Here is a 22984-nt window from a genome sequence, read left to right on the forward strand (position 1 = left end):
TAATGTAAACAAAGACTTTCCTACGTGTAAAAATCCCTTTAAGTTACAAAAGTAGTCAAAAATTTTGTATTTTTAGTCAACCTCAAAGGGATCATGACATAAACAGCAGTTTTGACTCATTTCATGACATCTCATGGTTCAGAGCTGAGCTTTAATGTTCACAGTATTCTCAGATGGGAGTCGCTAAAACCATACGCAAGTGAAAGTGTTGCTTCAGTGAGATCATGACTAAAGCAGCCTAGCAAGAAACTCAGGTAAAAAAGCATCAGGCTCTTCAAGCACTGATTAGAAAAAGAGTAATGTGTCGTGTCTGAAATGGTCCCCTAATCACTATACCCTGCATTACACTATGCACTATCTAGAACAGTATTATAGGAACCAGAATTTGTGATGTAGTAAACAATTTTGGACACTAATGTTAAATGGGTTTGCTCATTATAATCTAGTGTATTATGGGTATATCCTATCCGCTAGGGTACATTGATTGTACACTACTTATTGGGGTGCGCTGTGGGACTATTTGAGTGCACTGGATCTTCTGCACTGTTATCTGACCCCACGATAAAATGGCAGAGCCCCTAAACTACTGCACTATATGGTGAATATGCACAGTTTCGGACACTGCTATGGACTTTTTACATGCGGCGTCCCATATATGTGCGCTCTACTGTTGCTTAGCAACTGGCCAGTAATCTCTCCAAAGTGGGGCACATGATGCAAATTTCCAATTATTTTGACGCCATTTCCTTTTTAACATAGTGTAAATCACAAACGGCTCCCTACTCCCTAGATAGTGCACTGCACAGGTCACAAAACTATGGCTTCTGCACAGAAGTGCTCTAAGTGTTAGATAGGGAGTCATGCAGCTAATGGCTAAATATTTATGGTTTTGACATATAATGCATATTTTGGTGCAGAAGCTATTATTTTATTACCTACATAGTGCACTACATAAGGAATAGGATGCCATTTGAGATTGAGCCATGGAGTCCCTTTCAGTTTGTGCACATGAGCAGAAATAATTCAAAGTAAAAAAAACAATTAATGAGCAAAAATCCAGGCCCCTTCATCAGATTTACTGACATCTGCTGGGAAATTCACATGGTCACTTGAATAATCTGATAACTGCCAACATGATTGAATGATTGGTGTGCATGTAAACATATTCAAACAACATGTGCAATTCACTTGAATCAGCTGATCTCTGCAGTGATTCTAATATGGCAACTGGTGAACTCTAGTCACGTTCACTGAAAGAACCACACAAAATGAATTAAGTTTAAATATTTGTTATAAGATGCTCCTTTCCAGAAGAATGAGTTCCAAATGGGAGAGGAACCTAAGGTTCCTGATGAAGCACAAACACAGTTATTTGTTAAGAAGATTTTAAACATGCTTACATCAGGATATTTCTGTGGTTGAAAAAAACACCTTTCTGTGTTTCCCCGGGGGAAGAATCAGATTGTTGTTGTGTAAAGTTGAGGCTAGATAAAACCAACTTGTTGTGATTCATATCTTACAACATGGCCACCTTGTTGACATTTATGGCTAGAACTTGCAGTGGTGTTATTGTGCTACGTGCAAGCTTAAGGGAGTAAAAGCAAAAGAAATAAATGAATAAAGGTATGTATAGGTTTCAAATTTAATTTGAAGTCCATGTAAATATATACATTCAGAAAACCTGTATAGAGAAATATATAAATTTGGAAATAGAACCAACTTTATCTGTGTAAAAATATGTAGAAATTTGAAAATAAAACCTACTTTATCTGGGTAGGAAGATGTAGGAATTTGAAAATACAGCCTACTTTAGCTGTATAGACAACTGTAAATATGTTTATTCCCACCCACATAAAACGAATTACTTAATAAATAAATAAAAGATTAAGAAACTGCTTGGCAGATATGAAAAGGGCGCCATCTTGTGTTTTACTGTTATTTTTTCTCTCTCTAATGGTTAAATCATCATTACCCTGATAGCTTCTTGTGGCAGCTTGTAATTTTTTTTCACTTTTTGACATAATTTGAAAATGTCCGTTGCTCTTTACATTTCATGATGAAGGGACCAAAAAAAACGACCCAAAATTACTTGGAAAACTTTCTGGTTCCATTGACTTACATTAAAAGTAAAGTTTGTTTTTTCCTTCGTCTGTAAAGTTACCATTTTGGAGATAGGAGGTTTTGTTCTGACAGCAGCAATATGCAGAATCCCACTGGTATGGGTTCATGCAGGGGTTTCGCTTATTGTGATGGACACAATACTACTTGAGTGCTAATAGCTGTGGAGAATCTGAATTATTGTGGAGAAAATTAGATTTGTATATTTCAGTTAAAATGACAATTTTGTCCACTTACTGGGATTCATAATTCTTAGAAGTATTATTATGTAGTTTTAAATGTGGTGCTACAATATTTTAATTTGTGCTATAACACTTTCACCCTCCCCAGCACCAGCACTACATGCTCAAAACGTCAACATACAGCCCTGTTATGTAATACAAATAGATTTTAGCTGGCATAGACGTCTGTCACGTTGGCCTCATAGCTTCAGAAGTGAGCTGCAGACACCAAACATGTCTTGGCTGATTGACAACATGGAGGATAAGAAGGGAAATTAGACTTTTTGTTGAACTGCTCCTTTAAGAGGAACACATTCTTCTTAAGGTATACTAGACTGTGTTACTCATGGTCAGAAAAGTGTTATTTAGTGTGCTTTATAATCCAGTTAAGCTATGTGACCTTAACATTTGATCCGACCATAAAATTTGTCAGGTCACTTTCTTGTTACCTTTGACTGCCACATGATGCCTGATTGAGTCACAAACCATCCACGTGTTTAATGCGTGGAGGTGTGCGTGTGTGTGTGTATGTGTGTGTGGGGGATAGCTTGTTGTGTGTATGGATGTGTGTGGGTGTGTATATAACCTTAATGTTGGGCATCACATTCTTTCTTCTCCCTCAAGGCAACAGTGAACACAGATAGTCGTGGTATAGGTAATCCTCATCACCATGGTAACTGCAAGAACCTCATCCTTCCTCTCCTCTTCCTCTCTTTCTCTCTGTCTATTATTTTGCAGCTCTAAGCATTTTGCTGTTGTTGAGATAAAGAGAGAGGAAAGCCCCAAAATAGTTAGGAGCCGTGTTTTGTTTTGCACAGCGCTTCATTGTGATGCTACCCTTTATCTGCCTATTGTGCTGGAATCTATAAACACACTAATCATAGGCTATCGTGTTCGAGCTTCCTTCTACACAAAAAGTGAAATGACAGCTTCTGCAGGATACTGCGCATTGTGTTTCTCAGCCTATACTAGCATTTATCAATCCTGGCCTGGACTTACTCTGCACCGCTCAGTGCATTGAACTAATCAGTTAATTAATAAACACTTCCTGAGTTAGACTGGGTGTGTTAGAGCAGGGCAAACAATAAAATATGCAGGGCAGGGGTCAACAGTGCAGCTAGGATCTTATGGTTAAGAGCCCCAGTGCAATAAATATTAATTGCCCCACCATACAAAAATTACCATAAAAATAACTGACAATTAATTTGCTTGTCTACTCACTATTGATGTTGTTTACTTGCTATGAGTTGGCGTGGCTTTTGCATTATGATATGATGATATCTTACATCTTTCTTGAATTTTATTTTTCCCCTGCTTTTAAGACTAATATATCGCTGTTGTCTGAACAAAACATTGTATCTCCAAAATGGTAACTTTATAGGAGAAGGAAAAAACAAACTTTATGTTTAATGTAAGTCAATGGAACCAGACTTTTTTCAAGTAATTTCGGTTCATTCATCATGAAATTCACACACAATGTAAAGGGAAACAGGCATTTCCAAGTTACGTCAAAAACTGAAAAATTACAAAAATGGAGATGCGAGGTTTTGTTCCAACAGCAGCGATATGTAAATTAAATCTCTTCTGATTGGCCCTGTATTGTGCCTCACTCAAAAAGCAATCTAGGCTGGAACACTCCTTATAACTTCAGTGTGAAAGGGTGGAGCTAAACGGCTAAGGGCTGCATAGGTTGGTATATTTAAATTGAAAAACTAGGATATAATTTTAGGAGAAAACCCACATCTACTGCTCTGCTAGCGCCCCATAACACACAAGCATTATTTTGGCCGTGGTAGATTAAACAGACATATTTTATCTTGTAGCGCAGGGGTGCACAACTTGGGTCCTGGAGGGCCAGAATCCAGCACAATTTGGTGATTTAACTGCTCAAACACACCTGATTCAACTGATCCATTAATTGTCAGGTTTAATGGGTGTGTTTGACTAGAGAAACTACCAAACTATGTTGGACACTGGCCCTCCAGGACCAGAGTTGTGCACCCCTGTTGTAGCAGTTTCACAGTGACTCAGTAGTGACTTAGTAGAGTCACTGTGAAACTCCATTTCCATTTCCGACAACCCGCTGATTTGGCTGCTGCTTGTGTTTACAGTCAGAGATGCATCTAGAACTTCCAGGAGGCCCAGAGTGACGTTCTTTCTTATGAAATCGGCCCCACACATTTTAAATTAAAATATGATTGGTTGCTTCCTCTGTCGCTTCCTATTTATACTAGTGGTTAATCTAATCCGTTAAGGCTTCTCTTCAGCTCTTGAAGTCCTAACCAATAGGATACCTCACTTGGCTGTGTCCACCTGGATACAACAGAGAAAAACAGTTCCTTCATCTAAACAGGGTTTAAAGTATGATGAAGTATGACAAGCATGATTCTATTGATTAAAATGAACCAAAAATTACAGACACATATTTTTTAGTTACCCAGAAATCACCTGGCCTTCTCTGAGGGCTTAGAAGGCCTTGAGGGTCCCCCTCTGGTTTACATTAAAATATTTTTATTTTGAAAAAAGCAGATTTTCCATGATATGGGCCCTGTAAGTTACACTCATAAGTCAAGGGTAAGTGGCAGTGGGGTCTAATAAGGACATTAAAGGGTCTGGGCCTCACTGCGACTGCCCGACCTGCACTACTTGTAGTTACACTGCTGGCCGGGGCATCACAGGACCAAGACTGAGCAACCTTAACTACAACTCTATCCTGTAGACTAGCAGAACTTAAAAGAGAGCTGAGCTTACAACGACTTGTGGATATGGTTGAGCATGAGCTCACCAACATTATTTCCACAGAACAAAACATGACAAGACGGTGCACGCGCTTAGACTGACCTATGCTGACACCTACAGATTAACTGAACGTGAATTCACACGCGCACTTTCGTATTACTTCAGCTTCTTACTGGTGTCGTTTGCTTCTCCAATATTATAAGCCTTTGAACTGCCTGTCAGCCTCTCATCAACTCCACCCACTTCCCCAAGCCCCTCAGCCAGTCACGGGGGAGATGCGACCGCAACAATTCAATCAGAATAGGTGACGGGCTGTTCGATTCAGTTCACTGAACCGATTCCTTCGAGCTATCCGAGGAATTGAATTCAAGTCAACTTTGTTCTCATCCTTCATAATGACGCTTGATTTAGTGAGTCTGCTGTTCTGGACACTTAACACGTAACAGAACGAGGAAGGCAGATATCTGTAGAGAATAATGTTAAGCAGCCTAGTTCTTAACGTTTTACAGATTTTCACGCTACGACTTCACGAAGTTAAAACTGTGAATTCAAAGCCTCCAGCCTCAAACAAAAGAGTTCGATTCATTTGGAGTCGTGGCTCGATTCTACCGAGTTATTGGAAAGAGCCGGTTCAAACGAACGATTCTTTAATGAGTCGTAACGTTACATCGCTAATCAGAAGCATGTTTAGACTCTGAGAGGTGTGGATCGTTGCCACACGACTCACTTTTTGGTTTATTTGAACTAAACGAATCTGACAAATGGCGTTCATACATTTAGCAATGCAGACAACGAGGCACCAGACCGTCCCCGAGCATCTGTTTCTCGACAATGTGTGAACGGTGGGTCGTTCTCGGCTGCACTTGTTGTGCCTTCCTCGAGGTTTGAGAAAGCTTTCGCGCCGGCTCTTCCTGCTTCTTTCCGTCCGAGGGATGAAGAGGAGAGACAAGCTGAAAATCCCCTCCCTCACTTTGGAGTAAGTTCGCCCTTTTATTCTTCACCATTGATGAATAATTTAGGAGCAGCAACTGGAAGACGCGGGGAAATCCCTCAGTGCTGGTGAGTAGAGGCTACAGAGATGAGGCAAACTGAGAAGCTGCAAGTGTAACATCACATTTTGGGCTTTTATTATATATGTGTGTGTGTATTTCATATATATGAAATCAATAAATACACACACAGACAACATAAATGCATATATATGTATGTATATGTATATGTATATATATATGTATATATATATATTTATATATATATATATATATATATATACATATATATATTATATACATGCATATATATATATATATATATATATATATATATATATATATATATATAATGTTGTGTAAGTGTGTTTCTTGATTTATTGACTTCATACAAACAAAAAAGTAGACTGCACTAACATTCAGGCTGCACATCAGATAAAAGCAGTGATCTTTGAAAGAACAAATTGTAGTTGGAGAGCTCCCCATTTCAGTTAAACTGGAAGAAATGCAGGTCTGCCTGTGTCTTATAGATACAACGGTTCATGCTGAGATGCTGTTAGCAATGCTGAATGTCTTTGCATGGATGTTCTTGCATCCCTTTTATTTCATTCGCAGCATGCATTTTCTGACAGGAGCTGCACTGTAAGACCGATCTGAGGGGGTTTACATATTCTTACATATGAGAATGCAAACTGAGAATAGACCTCCCCTGTTTACTCACTCCTCCTACAGTTAAAAACTGAGTAGGCTATATGATAATCCAGACCTACAGTGGAACACATGGCCTTTAACCTCTTTAATGCTTTTAATCCTTCTTGAATATAGTTGAGAACTCGTATATGAAACCCTTGTGAATTCAGTACTTCTGTGGCCACATTGAATAAACACTGATTTCACAATGGAAAGTCTATATGCTGCAGGGCATTTAAAAGTGAATGCCAGCCTGTTTGCAGAATTGCAGAAGTGGAATTGACTTCTCAAAGCTCATCTTTGTATATGGCCACGCAGCCCTTTCATTCTCAGTGGAAGTTTTGAGCATCACTGCAGACACTTGCCCAAGGCGCGGCCTCCGGTGCATTCATGCGTACCAAAGTGACCGGGCTTTGCTGATTGTAAGTAGGGCTGTGCTGATGTGGGAATTGTGAACTGATGCCAATATCTGATTGTTTGTCTTTCAATGGCAAAACTGGTGCTGAAACATAAACACTCATAAACTTTAGAAACTGGGAGTCAATCCACCAGGATTAGTATTACAGAGAGATGTAAGCTTGTGTAAACGACTAAAACATTTGTAGCATAGCATCACCTAAACATTCTGCTCTTCTGAAGTGTAATAAATATGTCATCAAATATCGCTTTGAAATGTCACTCAACATTAAACATCTGGCAAATATTTGTGCAAGCATATATCTGCTGATACCTATATAATTGTGCATCCCTACTTATAATAATCTTATAATAGTGGTGTAATGCTTCACAAAATTCATAATTGGATTCAATGTGATATAGTGGTGTCTTGAATTTAATACATTTTTGCAATACAGCAAAAATAGAGTGGCTTACTGCTCTAAAACAAGCTAATGTGTTAAGCCCTGTGTTTAAGACACATGCCAACATGCTAGTTATGATACAGCGATATAAAACAGTGCGATACAGTTCGATACAGTACTGTATGTTGTATAGGAACTTGTACTTGTAGTGGAAGATCTATAATGACCTGTATTTTAAACAGACTGTATGAAAAGTGTTGTAAATAATGCTCAAAACTGTACAATGGACAAAATACCGTTTTGTGATATGTCAGCATATTTAGAGTGTAATGCGGATCAGTACTTAATTACTGTTTTGTTTAATCAGAGTAATGATAAAACATCTGATGTGTGAAGTATATTCCTATTCATATGTTTGCTTGTTCAGAAAATTTCTTTTTCGACACAAGCGAAATAAAAATCTTTGAATTTTCAGCCTTGTTAGATCACATTCCTTTAGGGCTGGGCAATATGACAATGTTTATTGTTATTGTGATTAATTACTTTTCTGAGCATATTGTGGATTTTGTCAGAACTGCAAGATTCATTACAAAGAATGAATCTTGCAGTCCTGGTTAACTGGATTTAGTGCAGTGCAGTATGGGAATATCTTCAACATATGTTGAAAAAATGTTGAATCATTTGTACTCATAGGCTTTTCATGTCTGTTCCAACTTATCATATGTCAGAAAAAATATTGTGATATTTCTTGTAGCAGTTATTAAAGTATTTGTTGAAGTGATATAATATTTTTTCCTATGGTCCACCCCTACATTCTTTACATATCAAATAAAAGTAAGCAGTAGGGATGCACCGATATGGGAACTATGGGTTGATGCTGATATCCGATATTTTTTTGTGTACAATATCTTTTTTGTGTACATAATTGAGGCTAAATCCAAATCTGCATTGGCATTGGTAAATATAACATTTATTTGTTACAAACGTAACAAATGTAGTACAACAAATAAAATGCAGATGTTTTTGCATTGTAGCCCCAGTGTAACCTAAGCATTCTTCTCTGCCAAAGTACAATAATACGTCATCAAATACAGTTGAAAATATCAGTCAAAACTAAACATCTGACTGATGTCAGTCAGTTTTTTGAAACAGTTACCTGCCTATACTGATATGTTTTCGATATTATCGTGCATCCCTAAACAACAGCATTGACAAATTACGTTATTAACAGCGGAGAGCAGACAAAACAGCAGATATAGCCACTTTTTTGTGTTGGCCCTAAAGGGTTAATATGAAAGATAGCAAAAATAATGGCCTTCAGCTTGAATTTCCATGCTACATTTTTCCTTATTACCCATAAAGATGTTTGCAGACATGAGGAGTAATACACCAGGCCTGAAATCTGCCTGCATCCACACGTGAGCACATCATGTAATTGGCAGAGCAGAGAACAAAGGCTGACACGCTCTATTCCTCTCACACTCATAAGGAATGTTTGCCTGCCTTAAAAGATAATCCCTGCAGCACTCGCATTCTGTCCTCCCACTCCGAGCACTTAGTAAATATAGCCGCCCTCCTCTGCCCACTAGATGCAGATCTATTATACAGGCTTATATCTGCAGCTTGCCGTCAGTTTGCTCTGTTATTAAGGTATCCGAAATATGTGATCATTGCTACGCCTTTTCTTTTTTTTCTTACTTAAGCAACAGCAAAGCAGCACATGTGTGACAAGATTGTTCATAATTATGATGCATATCTGTTGGGACACTGACAAACCAGCTACTCCTGACAAGCATACCGAATGATTAAGCAAACCAAATGATGGGATCGTGAAAGCACTGAGGGTTGTCTGCACAGTTGGTTCTTCTCCAGTTCTCTCGCATCACTATGACAACACCCTCATCTCACTGCAGCACATGTTGCTATCCATTGCACTCTTAGATGCTACACGCTGCCAGACTGAGGCCTCACCATTTGTACATTTTGTGCAGGCCTAATGTTCAAGCCAGGTTTTTTTGTTTGTTTGTTTTTCATCAAGTCAAAGTCAAGTCAAGTTTAAAATGCATGTTATGAAACCCTTCTGTGGTAATGGAGGGCAGAGGCTGTTACCGTCAGTGTCAAAGTGGGACAGTGCCCTTAGTGACGCACACTAATCAATTGATTCCTCAATCCGTTATCCCCAGTCCCATCGCTTTGATTCACTGTCCTTTGGTTGGACAGTGGACATTAATGAGAGCTAAAACAGTTGTATTGCATTACATTGAACATTATAGGCTGTTACTGTCTATATAATAACCAGAGATGGGCAGAATACTTTGAAAAAGTAGTGATGCCTGAATACTGAATACACTGTCCTAGGGCTGAAAGATGAAACATTTTTACATTGAAATAGCAACTTGACAGAGTGCAGTTTTCAAATCACAAGAGCTACATTTTTTTATTATAGCCTACATTATCAACAGTGTTGTCTTAACAAATGTTAAGTGGGGAAATTACACGTGAATTACATGAGCCTGTGAACCGCCTGTAGATGGTTCCAACCAATCAGAAGCAACCAAACACAATTGACTCATAATTAACTGTCAGTCTGGCATGTTAACTATTCTGGCTATATTTAAGTGCCAAGCCAGAAAATGGGAATACCCTGGTCCTGGACCTGAATTTATTAAAAAATAAGCACAATATTTGTCAGAAAACCTCAAATTAGCCTAGCTGTTTTGCCCAAATCATTCAACCCTGCACAGTCCTAAATGTATTCAGTAGCATATTCAGTTACGGTATATAAAACGGTAATGTACGCTGAGTATGTTTAGAATACATCATGATAAGGCACATAGAAAGAACTTTGCTGTTGTAACTAATCAATAGAACATGAGAGGGAGAGTGATATCGCGAAATAACATCACGGCTGTGATTTGGTCGCCGTAGATCATCATGCGATAACACACAACCTCGAGTGTTCTATTGCTTAGTTACAAAAGTTAAATAAATAAAGTAAGAAATTAATAAACTGGGTCGTGAACGCGGCGTTTAATATGTTTTAATGTTAGCAATTCCTTCCGCCAAGTTATAGTTCCTTAACAAGCAAGTTTGCTGTTCACTAAATGTTTAGCTAGCTAATAGGAGCTATCCAAATCACAAAAACCTTTGTAGCTTGCTGACATGTCCTGTGAAATTTGCCCAACCTACCTGGTTTGGTTGTTTGATGAGCCTGTCTGTCCTCTCCTTATTTAACAATATCAGGAACATAGTGGTACCGTTAGTATCGCTAAGCTAGCTAAGTAAACAGACAATTTAGTTGGCCCGTTAGTTAAGACCTACTACACAAACTGAATATTATTTAGTTTTAGTGTTATTTATTATACAATAATTAAATTAATAATATACAATATTATTTAGTATTTAGTATTATTTATTATTTAGCTATCACTGATATGAATCACATACAATGCTAACTTACTCATTACCTAACTAGCTAATATTAGCAAACAGAAACGTACCAGTGTTCTGACGACTTGTGCAACCTTTTCAAAATGTCCTACCGTAGCACATATTTATAGGTAGAGCTCTACATAAACTGTAGGTAGGATATTTTGATATCCTAAATCACACAAAGCTGAAGTCAGCTCCTTATTTGCCAGCTTGTGGTTCGAATTTTCCCATTCCACCTTAAGTGCTGCAGTTACATTCCAGTGCCTCCGACCACTGCCCACCCAGGCACCATTTAAGGTGGAATGAGAAAATTCGATCAAGAATCTGACGAATAAGAAGCTGACTTCAGCCTTGTCTAAATCACAGTGTTAGAAAATGCTGCCAGTATCAATAAAACACTACATTTGGATATGAATGTAGTGTTTTTGGGACACCAAATCACCTATTTGATGGCCTGGATCCATAATCTCCTGCAGTTTTGGCAAAGGGTTATAGTGCAGTTTACTGCACAGCAACTCCTTGTCATTGTTACTTTATCTTGTGAACAATACTGCATACATTGGAGTAGCAAAACATAGGAATGGCTTGGGACTTGATAGTTCTGCAGAAAATGATTTTGTAGTGACTACTATAGTGAATCTTGTTATGACTGAATGGCTTTTCTGGATATTTGAGAAAATAAAAATAAAATAACATTTATTTATTCGTTTTTAGCAGCACAAGACGCAATAGAAGAAAAGGCGGAGTAGAACCAACAGAAACTGAACAGAAATATTTTTACAATTTTATTTTTAAAAAATTCACGCAAAAAATGATCCTTTTAAACCTTGTGCATCACAAGCAAGTGTCCAAAAATACAAGAATCCATTCATTATTTCCTTCATTCGTCATTCATTCATTATTCATTTATTCACTGAATCAGTCTTTCAGCCTGTCAATAATGAATGCACCCATTGACATCTGACTTTTGAAAGCCCTGACCAAGTGAAAAAAGATGTTGTACAAACATACCATGGAACAGTCTGTGGAATCGCAGATTTGATAGCAGTGCCCAGATTTCACACTGCAAACTGATTTGTACCTAATGTTATTTATAATTCATTCAGTTAATGTAATTGCAAAGTTTAGTGGTTTTCTATTGGCATCTAACAAAAAAATAGACAGTGGGGAAAGACGGAGGCAGATACACTTAGTCAGAGCACTAATGCATGTGAACGTGTCTTGACTTTCAGTTTGTCACCCAACCAGAGCCCAATCACCCCGAGCCCCTGCAGCCCATGCAGTCCTTGCAGCCCTTTACAAACACTTCATCCGTGGAGGTAAGACAGCTGCTTTACATGCTAAAAGAATACATCAGTTAAAATGGGAGTCAAGCTTGGGTCGTGATAATGGCAAGACAGAAGAAATGTTCCCTTTTTTGTCAGAAGATTTTTCTGAGTTATTTAATATGGGGTGCTAAGCTCACACACTCTTAAAAAATATGGTTCTTTAAGGGCTCTTAGTAAAGGGAATGGTTCTATTTAAAACCATGAGTCCTATATAGAACCACCCATACTTAAATGGTTCTTTGCATGGTTAAATGGTTCTTCAGATTGGTGGAAAATGTGTTGTATATGGTTCTGTTTAGAACCTTTTTGAAACTGTTTCTACACCAAAAAGGTTCTTCAAGGGTTCTTTAGAAAAGACAATGGTTCTATATAGAACCATGAACACTCAAAGGACCCTTTGCATGCTTAAAGGGTTTCTTGCATCATGGAACGGTTCTTCAGATTGATGCAGGATGTGCTGTATATGGTTCTATATAGAACCTTTTTGATCATTCTTCTATTTTTACTAGGTTGATATTGTAACAACAGAAGAACCCTTTTGGTGCTATATAGAACCCTTTTCAAAAAGGTTCTGTATAGAACCATGTACAACACATTCTCCATCAATATGAAGAACCATTTCACCGTTCAAAACATGCAAAGGTTCTGTATAAAACTTATGGTTTTGTTTTTAACCATTTACTTTACTAAAGAACCCATGAAGAACATTTTTAAGAGTGCAGATCATGGAAGGGAATGAGTCATATAGCCCAAATTATTACAAAATAACTAATGTCATCACAAAAATTGTAGGCTATAAGTAGTCCGTTATAGTGATATCATAATATGACAATAAAGAGGAAAGCACTTCTCTGACCCTTCAATATTAATACAGCTCTACAGTAATTTGGTTGTGATTACATTACTCACTGCTCTATTCCGACTAGTTACGTTTACACGTGTGGAGCGCTCCGCCGATCGCTACCACTGACCTTGTCGTTAATAGAAGGGAACTTTTCAACATGTATGTGGACACACATAGTCCAAGTAGCAGACCCAAAGTAACAGTGGAGTTTTGTTCAACTGTGGTGGCAATTCAACAACACAAAGAGCCTTTGATAAGAAACGCGGGTCTGGATCATCTGCCGTTTCCCCCTGTTTTTTAGAGAGAGATGGTACGTTCCAACGTCATCGCCCGGCAATCAACACAACAGAGCGCTGCCACCCAGCGCACACAAAAGCAGAAAACAGCAGCGAAGTTTAGGATAGTGTGTACAGTGAGACATTGATGGCTCACATAACGAAGACAGCGCGAGGTCTCTTTTAAAAAACTAAATGATTGACGCTCTGCCTGTGCGAGACGATAATGGATCATGACTCGGATAAGATGAAAAGTTTGAAGTCGGTCTCACTCGCTGTGCCAGTCGTCCAGCTAGCTAGCTCAGGCTAGCTAACGTTAGCCAGTCAGCTAAGTAAAACAAAGCGAGCTAATGAGAGGCGTTTATGTCCACGTACACCTCCTTGGTGCTCTTTAGCAGCTTCTGTGGTTCATATGCAGTTGAGAGCCAAAGTCGAGAGGGGGCCTTGCTCTTCTGAGAGCAACTTCGTTATCTAACACCGAGACGACAAACTTGACTCCAAGACGCTAGCTGGCTCATTAAGTAACCAGCACCATGTCTGACCCAAGTTGCTGGAGTGGAGTAGGGAGCAGCAAATCTCACTTCGTGACTGGTGCGATGCTTAAGCGGTCCAAAAGGTAAGCAATGCAGCTGAAGCCTTGTTGCTAAACATAAGGTCAAGAGGTGTTCGGAATATGTCTAATTTCTCTGTACAAATTGACCCATTTTATGTGAGACTGCTTTATTGTTTTGAGCGCTGTATGTGTGACTTGTGCTGCATGAAGACATGCCAGCATTGCTCACTGTCTTCTTTGACCTTACCTAGACCTTAGCTTAGGAAATCTATTTAATCTCATTAATGACTACAGTTGCTAAATGAGTGATGGAATAAAGGCCCAGGCTCCTTACATCGTAAGCCTTGGTCAAGACATCAATTTTTACAAAATCCTATCCTTGGTTGAACTTACTAGTTACATGATACAAACAGTGATCTAGCATTCAGGACAAGTAATGGCGCAAGTCTTAAGCAGTAATATCTCTTGCACCATGTTGCCAGTGCACTGCCTTTACTTGCTTACTGCGTCAGACTCATCCTATAGTGATGCCAGTAGTTGCATATTCTCCTGCAGAGGTTGAGGTAGTCCTGCACATGTGTGCTTTACTTGCAATGCAGTTTCATTTAATTGTCCTATATTGTTGGTGTCTTTTTGTCACAGTTGCCGCAGCAGTAACAGGAAAAGTCTCGGTGTTGGGACGCCGTCACCAACACGTCCTCTGTCTCCTCTCTCCGTCCACACAGGTGAGAATCACTGTTAAGATGGCTTTTTAGTTTTTGTTCGGAAGTCTTCATGCCACAGACGTTAAGGTCAAGATCTTTTATTTAATGGGCTTTAGAAATTGGAATGTTGGTGGCAGTTTGTAAAGCGTAAGCCCTGGCTGGGCTCCAGTGTTCATGTCCTTGGTGGCTATTTTATCCCTTACATTAGCAAACAGCAATGTAATGTTACTAAGAATTAACTCTGTTGGACAGTCAATGTAGATGCACCTCACTATATGTTATGAGAGAATGAAAAGAATGTTTGAGATCAGTTTTTGACTTAAGGTGCTTTAGAAACCTCTCACCTGTTGTGAGTTCAGTTTAGAACTGTCTCATCTAACATTGATTTCCTGGTCAGGGATTAAGATTTGTCCTTAACTACATTTTCCTTCCAGTGAAGAATTTCCTGTCAGTATGCTGTGTAGCCCAAGACTAGGCTTAATTCCTAGTCCTGAAATTTGACCCATAGAAAAGTAACACAGGGCACAAGTTGTTTAAAAGTCTGAGGGACGCATTGAGTTGAAACACTGGCCAGTTCCTAATGGATACGCTGGTCATCAGCAGACAAATGAGTGCTTCTTTCCTAACCAGATTCCTTTAGCAGTTAATGTCACAGTTACTCATTTTGTTTCATTCATATGTTGAATTGTTTTCTATGCAGCTGCCAGCAGCCCTTTAGACAGCCCAAGAAATGTGTCTGCTATTGCCTCTCTCAACTTCCCTTTTGCCCGCAGGTAAGTAATCATTTAACATCATATTTGTGGACTTGTTTATGTACTAGCTGCCTGACTGTTTCACTGAGTCGATGCGTAGGTCTCCTTGGAAACGTTTTCCATATGGCCGTTTAGTAAGTTTTGTGTGCTGTGCGTCATGTTAAATTCTGATGATGTCTTTCTTCACCTCTCTCTGTGTCCTCTCAGCCACCTGGCTCGAGCTGACAGGTAGCAAATCTCTCCTTCACTCTGTTGTTTTGCATGAGATTTGTGAAAACATTCCATAATGATGTGCTTTCCTCAAAGCCTAGATGTCATGGACATGGGCCTTACCAGACCTAATTCAAACTGTGCAAAGCACCTAAATCTCTCAAGCTATCTCAGTTTTCTTGAGTAGAATTGAATGGTCTCTTAATTACAGTTAATACATTCTCATTCCTATGGGGAACCATTCACTTAATTAGTATGAGAAGCATTTAGTGTACCCTGGGACTTCAAACGTTGGTCATGTGTAACATCATGTTGCAGTATTGTCAGGAGAGTGATACTATTGCACAGGCTTAATATTATTGTACACGATGGTAAAAGTAACACAACACTTTGCTGAAATGCTTTGGCCCTGTCAGTTATGATCATTTTGCATACTGTAATATGTATGTATGCCAATAATATGTGTGCATAATTTTTTTCAGAGCGGAAGGTAGAAGGTGGTCACTGGCCTCTCTTCCATCATCTGGCTATGGCACCAATCCTCCCAGCTCCACTGTCTCTGTAAGTACCACTTCTTTATATTGTGCTTCTTTATATTGTGCTTAATTAATTTCCAGTTGCTCCTTAAAGCTGCATTTTTTTTTTGTTAAAATTAAAAAAGTCAGAGGGGGGGAAATATGATAAAATATGGTGTCCAAGCACTGATTCAAGTCACCCTGTAAAGCGTAAGATATTATTTAAAATGTTAGTCATTAGTCTGACTTCACAAGAGTTTTCACAGGAGTTTTTCTGACAGTGTTTTTCTGCATTAACTGTATTTAGTCAAAATGCTGTCAAACTTCTACAACAAGCAACACACAGACTATAAAAATGCAGAGGTTAAGGAAAGTATATGGCAGACCATAGCTGGATGCCTCGGGAATGACGCTGAGTACATTACACCAGCTGTTTAACATGTTGTTTTAGTTTATCTAGGTGGATCCTGGTCTGTTCATGTGCACGAAGAACCACAAACTGTTAGCTTTCCTCGCTAATGAATGCTCCTCTTTAATGAGAGGAGCATCAAGCAGAAACAGCCTCAAATTCCCCCCGACATACGAAAACACTTTTGGAATCACTCATTAATCAGATTCAGCTCTTGTATGAGGAGGTGACACTCTCCATGTTGTCTTTTCTGTAGAATGGGGTAAAGCCTGTGTGTGCATTCTTTAGTTGCACTCCTTAAAAAAAAGGATTAATTCATCGCTTCCACTCAAAGATTAAATTTCTTCTTCCTCTTTTATCTTCTTTTTGTGTTATCAGGGTGTTTAGACAAAAAAACACTCAGACTTGGTGTGAAAGTCCTGCTACATAAAAAATCACTTCCATACTTTGTGTGAATAGACCTTTATATTGATGAAGATATGGTGACAGTAGTAAATCTTTGACTTACATCTTCAGAAGACAAGTCCTTCACAGAGTTTTGACTAAGTTCTCTTTGAATCTTGCAATCATCATATTCATCCTCTCAGGGAAGGGGTCTGGCGTTGCGACCTGCTTCCCCTCTCTCCCTTTCATACAGTTTGCAGTTTTTCTGGTTAACAAGTAGGACCTGGCCCAAACAGTGTTTTTTGCAGACTTTGAATACTGTTCTTAGTGTTTTAGTCGTCTGTCTGATGGAACAGATATGCTTTCGTTATAAGTAATGTCTACACTAACTGCTCTAGACACGCATCTTGCATCCTTCAAAACGCAAAGCAATTGTTTTTACTCATAGGCAAGTGAAGCATAAAGTTCAGAGACCCAGTCAAATCACATACTTCTGCTTTCAGTTAATGTAATATTGTGATGATGATGTTGTTTTAGTAGTTTCAGAGCAGCTCCGAAGTTGTGCTAAGTGTGTGGAGGAAACGCTTTTCTGATACAGTGGGGGAAAAAACAGACTACTGGTTGTGCTGTCAAGTTTTCAACCCACTGTAATACTGCTTAGTTAGAAAAGAAATGGAGAAAAATCTAAAATTCCCCCTTGAAGCTGTTACATGATGGGTTGAAGGCAGTGCAATGTTTCATCAAACGTGTTGCGTCTCCAGGGTATACCAACGTTTTATCACAAATTGTGCAATTAATCTTTTTGCGTGTACTTAATTATTGTAAAATAATAACTGTAAAGTGTTTCAACATGTGATATCTTGGCCATCTTCACTAACCGTTCTATTTAAAGGCCTTTCTTGATTTATTTTGGGCTACAATTTTTGTGGCTTAAAAAAAGATGAAGCCTCAAAATATTCAATAGATAAACATATTCAAATTATTCAGGCCAATACTATTATTAAGCAACGTGTTTTCGATTAGTCTTGTGAATCTCTGTCTAAGGATATAATGGCTCTTGTTGCAGTCCTCCTCCTCTTCCCAAGAACGCTTGCACCAGCTTCCATACCAGCCAACACAGGATGAGCTCCACTTCCTGTTTAAACACTTCCGTAGCTCTGAGAGCATGACTGATGAGGATGGCCGACCTTCATCGTTCATACGCCCACGGTCCCGTAGTCTTAGGTAATCCCTTTAACCATATACACACACACATTGATTTTACATTCAATGTGTGTCCTCTCTTAGGTAGAGTTTCACGCAGCCTTAGACGTCAGTACTTCTGATGTTTACAAAGGTGTGAATTTGTAAATTCAAGATGTAAATAAGTGCATCAGAATGATGGAGTGAAAGCTTGACATCCACAAAGTACGCTTGGGTTTAAATGCGTGTAGAAGCCCTGCTCGAACACTGGGGTTTTAATTATGGTCTCTTCAACTGGTGCTTTTGTTTTGCTTGTGTTTTAAAAGAGCCTGCAGTAGGTAGAGACTGTTGGCTTGCCTAGCCCACAGTGTAGCCCCACGCTTTTAAGGATTCAGCAGGTCTCTGTAGATTAGATTCTCTCCCACGCACAGCTTACCACACAGATATACACACTCCCAACGCTACCTACAATTAGGTCATTAAAGTGAGTTCTGTTCAGCGTTTATATTAAATGTTTTAATAAACTCTTAAGTGTTCATAGAATATTTACATCAAGCAGTTATAGTTTATCATATGAGATAATATACCACTTCTTCTAAATTTTAGAGAGCTGAAAGGAAAAAGTTGATCAAATAATTTTTTTTTTTTCGTTCTTACAGTCCTGGAAGAACAAGTGGCTCATTTGACAACGAAACTGTGATGATGAACCATGTTTACAAAGAGAGATTTCCTAAGGTATGTTGTTATCAAAGTAGTTCTGACTTTATTACAGACACATTCTATTAAATGTTTTAGTACAAATCCCTTGGTGGTTTTGTCTCCTGAAAATTGTTCTAATATGTTCAATATGTGCCTTAAACATTTCATAAATATGTCTATGCAAGCATGTACTGTTCATTTGAAACAGATTATTATTATTATTATTATTATTATTATTATTATTATGGTAGGCTAGTGATAAGTTCTTGTGTGCAGGCCATCGCTCAGATGGAGGAGCGCTTGTTGGACATCATCACGCATTGCTCTCCAGACAGCACTTTGCCTTTGGGAGATGGAGTGCTGGGCTTCATCCAGCACCAGCTGGTGGAGCTGGCCAGAGACTGCCTGGACAAATCTCAGAAAGGCCTGGTTACCTCCCTCTACTTTCTAGAGCTGCAAGAGAAATTGGAGAAGCTGCTGCACGAGGTGAGACACATTGCTTCCACTGACAATGTGAACTACCTTCTTTTATTTATATGCTTTACTTCTCCTGAGTGAAGCCTGCTTTTTTCCATTTGCCATCTTTTTCCATTTTTTTCAGAAGTTGTTTCTTAAACTACCCGGAGGCCGCCTTTTACGTACATTTTAGATGGACCACCAATATAATTTTAAATTCACTGTTAAAAATAAAGGTGCCAACCTTGCCAAACACTTCTTTCCAGCTGTAGAATAATGTAAATGAGATGTAGGAGTCTAAAGAGCTTTTTTAAAGTTTAAGAATCTCCCCATAACGTAATGGTGCTATTCTATCATTTCAGAAGTTTTATATTTTAATTTTCATTAACTTTATTCTTGAAACAAGAGAGGTGCTACAAAGCGTTCTTTAAGCAGTGCCATAGAAGAACCACTTTTGGTTCCGTGAAAAACCTTGTCTGTAAAAGAGATTTGTTAGTGTGTAGAACTTTTATAAAGGTTTAAAGAATTTTCACAGTATGTAAAAGTACTCTACCAATGTAAGGGTTCTTCTTAGAGCATGTACATTATATGAATGTTCTGTAAACCTTTTTCAAGCTCGCATCTCATTTTGACAAATGCATCTCTAAAGAACCATCTGTTGAAAGTTTTTTTCAAGGAGCCAAAACAGATTTTCCTATGGCATCAAAGAAGCCTTTTTGGCACCTTTTTAAGCATGTGTACGGTTCTTCAAGGGTTCTTTAGTAAAGGCAATTACTATAGGCAATTGTTATATTGAAGGTTCATAGTTAAATGGTTCTTCTCTATGATCGAAAGACTGCTGTATGTGGTTCTTTTAAAGAGCCTTTTAGAAATGATTCAATATTGCACCAGAGTGCCAGACATGGAGGAGAGTTTTAAATGGAGAATCTTTTAGATTTAGGTTTTCTGATTTTATTCTCTGATTTTATTTGATCTGATTAATCTGATTTATCATATCAGCTCATTGTCTTGTTCACTACAAGTTGTTCATTGCTTATTGTGGCACAAGCTGCTTTGACAGTGAGCTGAGGTTCACTGCTGTGCTGTTTGTGGTTGGTTCATGTCAGTACCAGGCGGAAGCAAGCAGAACAAACCCCTGCTGTCACAGAGAGGGGAAGTAACATGGCGCACGTTCTCAGCCACGCTGTGCCTGTCTCCAGCTTGACAAAAGCACAAGTGTCAACTTACCTCATTTTCTTCTCTGATGCTCTACATTAACTGCTTTTTTTCCAGAAAGAGCAACGAGTTCAGTGAACAACAGCTTCTGATAAAGACTTTAATCACTCATAATGAAAACGTTATTTGCAGAGGATCACTGTGGTATTTGGGAGGGAATTTCCCTGTGTGTGTCATCCTAGCCTGTGGCTCTGGGCTTTGGTAGGAAATGCAGAGCTCCTTTTTGGCTGGAGTTTCATCTGTACGACTAGAGAACCTTAGTTTCCATAGCAACCCTTACGCCCACCTCCTGGGTTGTGTGCAGACAACCCCAGGCAGGACTCATCGTTTGCTGTCAGATTGCAGGGCTGGTGTGGACATTATGCACAGAGCTAAGCTTATTAAAGTGTTTCCCACATCCCTGAGTCACTGGCTTCAAGTATGCGGGCACTGGATTTTCTGAACCTCTAATAACTCCTGCCTTTGTACTCTCTCCTACCCCTCCAGCCATACACTGTGTCACCCACTTTGTAAAATAATAGGGTAGTTGTATAAATTCCTATTTGTGTTAGCATGCGATAACATTTGTCCATTAATGAAATTGGCATTTTTTTTTTTCCACACTGATTTGGCATTTTGATTGCAATCAATTGTTTGCCGCACACACAAGTATGAAAAGGAAAACTCTTTTAAGGATGGGGTGTTTCTACAGTGCCCTCTTCAAATGGTGGCTTCCCTTGTACACAAAAGTAAATTGGGTGGTGAAAAACATCCATTATTGCTTATCCTTTTGAACCTAAATTGAAAATATTAACAAAAATATAATCTCTTAAAGTACAGTGATTGAACGAAAAAACCCAAAGCTCATCATGACAAATATTTTTCCTTAAATCGACATGAGCTACAGTTGTTGGCACCCCTAGAAATTTGTGAAATGTGAAGAATATTCCCATCCATCTTTTAAGTTTTAAAGTTCACTGGAGTGTTTTGGAACAATGTCAGCCATGACACTGGGGTATAAATAAGAGGTGACACACAGGCCAAATTCTCTTAGTCATTGTCACTTCTGGATTTGAACCAGAAACCCAATTTAGACTGTATGTGTGAAAATGTACTACATTTCTGCTATCGTTTATGGCTGCTGTCAGATTGCCTGATTTACACAACGCATGCTGACTTGCCTTTGAAGCGCACACACAAATTGGGTTTCTGGTTCAAATCGGGTAGTGACAGTCATCCATCTCTATGAGAAAGACCAGCAATCAGAAGGTGGCTACAAGAAAATAGCTAAGCAGTGGATAATGCCCATTTTCATTATCAGAGCAAGTTAAAAGCACATGGAGATGTTAAGAATCTGCTGAGAAGAGGACGCATGTCTGTACTGGCACAGTGAGAAGGATGGTTTGAGTGGCCAAAGAATCTCCTAAGGATCACAGCTGGGGAATTGCAGACATTACCTAAGGCTTGGGATCAAAATGTCTCCAAAACTGCGTTCAGACATCACCTATGTAAGTTGTTTGGGAAAGTTGCCAGAAGAAAGCCTCAACTTTCAAGGTCCAACAAACTAAGGTGCCTACAGTTTGCCAGACATTACTGCAACTTTCAGTGGGACTGTATTCTGTGTTTAGATGAGACCAAAATAGAGCTTTTTGGCAACGAACACAAGAGGTGGAGTTGGTATACACACAAAGATAGCCATGCAGAAAAGTACCTCATCCCCACTGTGAATTATAGTGAATGATCTGTGATGATGTGAGGCTGTTTTTCTTCCAAAGGCCCTCGGATACATGGTATCAAGTACCAGCAGATATTAATTACAATCTTGGGCCAAGAAACCTTAACTGGGCCATGGTTGGCTCGTCCAGCAAGACAGTGATCCAAAGGCACACCTCAAAATCAACACAAAAATGGTTCACTGACCACAGAAGTCTACAAGTGTGGACCTTGAAATCTAATGGGTCCAGAGAGATTATTTAGGGAGGAATGGTCTCAGATTCATTGCCATGTGTTCTTCAGTCTCATTAAACGTTTTAGGAGAAGACTCAAAGCAGTTATCTTTGCAAAAGGTGTGTGTGCAAAATTTGCAATGAAGGGGTGCCAACAATTGTGGTGTGCACAGATTGAGAAAAATATTTATTTCATGATAGAATTTAATTTTTTTCTTTGTCGTTGTACTTCAGATAAAGGTTAGATTTATGTTAATATTTTGAATGAAAGATGGAAAGGATAAGCAATAAAGAATTTTTTTTTTTACAACCATTTTGCTCATGTTTACCAGGGTTGCCAGTATGTGCAGACGGCACTGTACTTGCTACTAGGAATGATTGAGTTGTTTGTTATATAATCATAGTTGCATATGACGTCATTAATAAGCAACTGTGTGGTGCTCATTGCTTTATATGGAGTCTGTACCTTTCCATTTGTGTAGGACAGATAAAAGGCCAGATATGAATCACCCGTTTAAAAGTGCTTGGAGGAAATTGTTCATTA

At 38.8% G+C, this 22984-nt stretch overlaps 1 protein-coding gene across 8 annotated transcripts in view; it reads left to right on the forward strand.

Annotated features, from left to right (window-relative positions):
- Positions 1–5741: 5741 nt before the first annotated feature.
- The window catches only part of mast3b (microtubule associated serine/threonine kinase 3b), a 28791-nt gene continuing 11548 nt past the window's right edge, over positions 5742–22984 (forward strand). For 3 of the 8 annotated variants that reach the window (XM_036587294.1, XM_036587296.1, XM_036587297.1), the window contains exons 1-9: positions 6011–6054; positions 12222–12308; positions 14632–14714; positions 15394–15466; positions 15653–15673; positions 16138–16216; positions 18030–18187; positions 18805–18880; positions 19121–19330. In XM_036587294.1, coding sequence (XP_036443187.1) covers positions 6011–6054; positions 12222–12308; positions 14632–14714; positions 15394–15466; positions 15653–15673; positions 16138–16216; positions 18030–18187; positions 18805–18880; positions 19121–19330 — 831 coding nt within the window. Of the gene's footprint in view, positions 6055–12221; positions 12309–12988; positions 14053–14631; positions 14715–15393; positions 15467–15652; positions 15674–16137; positions 16217–18029; positions 18188–18804; positions 18881–19120; positions 19331–22984 lie in introns of those variants that run through there. The other 5 variants (XM_036587298.1, XM_036587301.1, XM_036587299.1 and 2 more) reach the window with 5 other exon arrangements.

The sequence above is a fragment of the Colossoma macropomum genome, unplaced genomic scaffold (assembly GCF_904425465.1).
Source record: "Colossoma macropomum unplaced genomic scaffold, Colossoma_macropomum, whole genome shotgun sequence".
NCBI lineage: Eukaryota > Metazoa > Chordata > Actinopteri > Characiformes > Serrasalmidae > Colossoma > Colossoma macropomum.